Source organism: Anneissia japonica, unplaced genomic scaffold (assembly GCF_011630105.1).
Source record: "Anneissia japonica isolate Jap-2015-1 unplaced genomic scaffold, ASM1163010v1 scaffold287908_len133989_cov124, whole genome shotgun sequence".
NCBI lineage: Eukaryota > Metazoa > Echinodermata > Crinoidea > Comatulida > Comatulidae > Anneissia > Anneissia japonica.
The window spans coordinates 53,331-57,784 of record NW_022749211.1 but is presented as its reverse complement, the minus strand read 5'-3'; the positions used below and the strand labels follow the sequence as shown (position 1 = coordinate 57,784).

The following is a 4,454-nucleotide window of genomic DNA, read 5'->3' as shown; positions in this document are numbered from 1 at the left end:
GCCCTATAAGACACACTATTATCATGGACCTATGGTCCATGCTATTATACTTGTAATCCATTTATCATTTTTAATCAATTTAATCAGTAGGCCTACATTTACTTTTGAAATCTGCTTTATATTGAAGGGGTGGATTTAGATAAATAGGCTTTAACACACCCCCTAAAATTTTTCCAGCATCTATGTTTTTACAGTGAAATAATAGAATTGAATGTTGGCCTAAATTAAAAAGTCCTCTAAAATTACCAGATATAAGCCACAACAGCATCATGTGGGGATCATCCCATGGTAGGGCTGGGATAGTTGATGTTGATTCAAAACAGTAGCCCCACCCCTCAACGAAAAATTCTGATCCGCCCCTGAGTTGAATCAATACAAAATAATGGAAGCGCTACCTTTCAAATATAGAGACTTCCAGCTGGTCAGCATTTGAGCTCTTCACTAGCGGAGGTAACTGCTTATCATCCCCGACAAGACATAATCTTTGGCAGCCATATTGTAGAGGCACCATCGCTGCTGGTTCAGTAGCCTGTGATGCCTCATCCAGAAGTACATGAGGAAAGTATTGCTCAGTCATATAGTTCGTACCTGCACCGATACAGGTACTGAATACAATCTAATTGACAACAAATAAGAACGGATGACCATAGTGCAGGCCCGTAGGCAGGGGGTGGGGTGCAGAGGGTGCGGATGCACCCCCCCCCATTCCAAAAGGTCCACTTTTTAAAACCTATTATCTTACAAAATCATTCCTAATTATTACAAAATGCTATAGCATGCATTGCATTATATATTTACCAGCACATCCAGCCGTTGAATTTAAAGGGCCTATGATATGAAATTTGTTGGAAATTTATCTTCTCCGGTGACTGCAGATTGATCTATAATATGAACAATGTTATCTGCAGGCCGGCAGATGTACAGGACATAATAACGTTACTTCTTTGCCCCCACAAAAAACCCAAATTAATGAAAATTTAAATAAAATATTCACGAATTATGTGTTTGAGAAATCCATTATATAAGACCCTCAAAATGCTACTTTGTCGGAGCCTCCTGGGGCTTTTTTCAAACGCCCCCATCAGGTCTCTGGCCCTGGACCACCAAATTTCAAAAAGTCCACTTTTTAAAACCTATTATTTCATTAAAATTTTCCTGATTATAGCGAAATGCTATAGGCCTAGCATGCATTACATTTTTTCCCGCTCTTCTAACCGTTGATTTTTAATAATGTGCTACGAAATCTGTTGGAAATTGTCAGCTCTAGTGATTGCAGATTGATCTATGTCATCTGTAGACGTACAGATGTAAAGGACATAAAACGTTACAACTTCACAGTGGCGGATTAGGGGGTGGGGGAGAGCTCCCTAAAATTATAAAAGAAATGGAAAAAAGAAAAATCATAATTCAATTTTGTTTGAGAGTGCCATTTTCGGCCATCTAGAGGTGCCATAATCATAAATTTTCTTACCACTTCAGCCCCAACCTCTATTTCTCCTGCTTTATGCCCCGAAACAATACCCAAATAAATGAAAATTTATATAGAATATTACGAATTATAGGTTTCAGAAATCCATTAAAAGGCCCTTAAAATGCTAATTTATCGGAGCTTCCGGGGGATTCGCCCCCCCCCACCCGCAGGGATCCCAAGGCGGTCGCCCATCCTAAGGTCCGCTTCGGTCGCAAGAACGCACCTCCCCATCGAAAATCCTGCCTACGGGCCTGTAGTGTACCGTATCTGATATATTTTATTTTTGAAATTATCTTGAAATTTTGAGGCTTTTAAACATCAGAACTACAATTGTAGCTTCACCTTACTGTTGCCGTTTTAAATCATATCATAAAGATAGGCCTATGGGAAATTAGGTTTACGATACGAACAGCAGACAAAATTATGTACCATCCATGTAGGTCAATTTCGACAAAACGTTCACCAGGTTAGACACTGTGTCTCACTATACCGTAATACATACATATACTGTATTATAAATAAAAATGGTTTTGGTACCTTAGCTCGATGGATGATATCTTTTACAATGGTGTAGTCCATCTGCATATCATGCATCTTATGTCCGTTTGCGAAGTACTTTTCCTCAAGAGTTATTCGTTTCATTTCTTCTGTCACCTTGCTAACGTTACCGATTCGAACCATGTCATCGGGAGATACGCAGCTGAGCTTCAATACCTTCATGATTAAGTTATTCACTCCTTCGTTGGTTTCTGCGCAAGCCAAGATAGGTCTTGAGTCCCAATTTTCAAGCCATATTCTGATGATTTCTGCCGCTGTGAATGTTTTACCAGTACCAGGAGGTCCTTGAATGATTGCTACTCCGTCATGCATTGCAGCATCTATTGCTTCTATTTGGCTTTTATTTCCGGGTCTATTCTCCGACTTTGGTCTTTGAAAGTTGACTTCTTGCCTTTTACAAGAGCCACCAATTGGCACTCCTTCTCTTTTAGCTGAAGTGTTTGGCACTCCTGAAGTTTGTGCATCAGGCACCGAAGCTGCAGCATTTTCCCCAGTAAGCTGTGCGTTATCGTCTGCTTTTATGTCAATAATTAATTTTAAATCCTGAAATTCTGGAGAAATGACTGAAGCAATTGGACAGGTTTCAACGACGGTGGTACTTGGGCGAGCACAAATGCTTTTGAGGGCAACTAACATGCGCCTGAATGAAACAAGATTAATAAATCGGTCCACACGCCAGTGGCTGATGTTCGGTACATCACCGTTTGTCAGCTCCTCTGGGTCAGAGCTCACTTTGCAGATAAGATTAACTAGAATCATGAGTCCTTTAAAAAAGTAAAATGGCATAAAAAATTATTGTTATAATAAGGTAAAAAATGTACAAAATATCTACTATCCGTGAATTTAATAAATTCAGAATGCCATTATTCTCCTACCTGTTCTACGCGATTGTACGCATTCTGCGAAGTACTTTGGCTGAAACAATGGATCTTTGTCCTCTCGATGAGATGGACTAAGTGCAATTCCATCCTGTGGACAAAACATTTGTCGCTCAGCCTGAATGTTCAGCCACCTTGCCATCTTGCTCTCAGAGAACGCGTCTGCTCGCGTGATGTCGTTTGAGCTGACGGCCATCTTTTTGAAAGTTTTGGCTTCTTCCATGGTTTCTATTGTTAAAAGGCTTGTCCATCGTAAAAAATATAGCTTTGCACCTTCTGTTTTGAAGTCACGTGAGTCCAATGGAAATAAACCTGTGACATTAAAATACGAACCTGTTATCTCAAATATTTTGACGTGAAAATTTCTTAGGTTTACAAGCGACTATTTAAGAATTCTAGACTGACCAAAGAAAGTTATTTTGTGTGGAATCTTATGACTCATAATTCAAATAGATGTTTCAATTAAATAATAGCTAAGCCTTTTTCATATTATGTATTCATGGAAAGTCACTATCATACCGATTTCAAATTGTTTGGGAAGTTCCACTGAATATGCATCAACGGCATTACCATAAACCAATAACTTTAAAAAGTTGATATACGTGTCGACCCGAAAGTAAATCTCTTTTCTTTCCATGCTTTCTAGAAACCTAAACAAATGTGACGGAAAATATGTTGCTGATAATAATAATAATATGTAATAGTAATAATAAAAGTCTAATAAGTATGGTAATTAAAATTGACTTTCAAGAAAAAAAAAACAATAACAATAAAGGAGATGATAATAAGAATGTTAATGATGATGATGATAATAAAGAAAAAAAAAATAATAATAATAATAACAATAATAATAATAATAATTAAAATGTACAACACTTGAAAGTCATGTCACCTCGATACTTTTTCCACGGCCGAATTTCTTAACATAGCAAGAAAACAAAGAAGTTTATAATATGGTGTATCTGTATAGTCGTCATTAAGTTTGGTATTTGTTTTGGAGAACAGGGTCTCTACATAGCTTGCAACATAGGCCCCATTCTGAAATGAAATTATTGATATATTATTAAACAATTAAACACGAGGAAAACGAATATCTGGAAGGTTCCTGACCGAGGCAGCTTCGTAGTATTCGCAGTCGATTATTATTATTATTATTATTATTATCATTATCATTATCATTATCATTATCATTATCATTATCATTATCATTATCATTATTATTATTATTATTATTATTATTATTATTATTACTATTACTATTACTGTTAATTATTATTATTATTATTATTATTATTATTATCATCATTATTATTATTATATATTATTATTATTATCATTATTTATTTATTTATTATTATTATTATTATTATTAGCCTATTATTAGGCCAAAAAATGTTTGTTTGCCCTCCCCACCCACTCCTAACTCACTGGAAAAATAGGGGCGGAAAAACAAAAAAGATAATAAAGATGATGATGATGATGATTATTTATTATTATTATTATTATTATTATTATTATTATTATTATTATTATTATTATTATTATTA

At 35.7% G+C, this 4,454-nt stretch overlaps 2 protein-coding genes across 2 annotated transcripts in view; both read right to left on the bottom strand.

Moving 5' to 3' along the window:
• Positions 1-391: 391 nt before the first annotated feature.
• Positions 392-3,983, bottom strand: LOC117121025. Its single transcript, XM_033266122.1, has 5 exons — positions 3,800-3,983; positions 3,427-3,557; positions 2,905-3,219; positions 2,009-2,793; positions 392-616 (listed from the first exon to the last, which is right to left on the bottom strand). Exons 1-5 carry the CDS (start codon positions 3,832-3,834, stop codon positions 392-394), a joined length of 1,491 nt encoding a protein of 496 aa, XP_033122013.1. The 5' UTR covers positions 3,835-3,983.
• LOC117121024 overlaps positions 3,918-4,454 on the bottom strand; it is a 9,731-nt gene continuing 9,194 nt past the window's right edge. The window contains exon 10 of the mRNA XM_033266121.1: positions 3,918-3,945. Within this exon, the coding sequence (XP_033122012.1) occupies positions 3,918-3,945 (28 nt within the window). The remainder of the gene's footprint in view (positions 3,946-4,454) is intronic.

Excerpts from the sequence above, each read along its gene's own strand:
- LOC117121025 (XM_033266122.1), bottom strand. The coding sequence starts at position 3,834 with ATGTTAAGAAATTCGGCCGTGGAAAAAGTATCGAG. Across the intron at positions 3,558-3,799 it reads GCCGTGGAAAAAGTATCGAG|GTTTCTAGAAAGCATGGAAA; the intron begins GTGACATGACTT and ends ACATTTGTTTAG. Across the intron at positions 2,794-2,904 it reads CGTACAATCGCGTAGAACAG|GACTCATGATTCTAGTTAAT; the intron begins GTAGGAGAATAA and ends ACTTTTTTAAAG.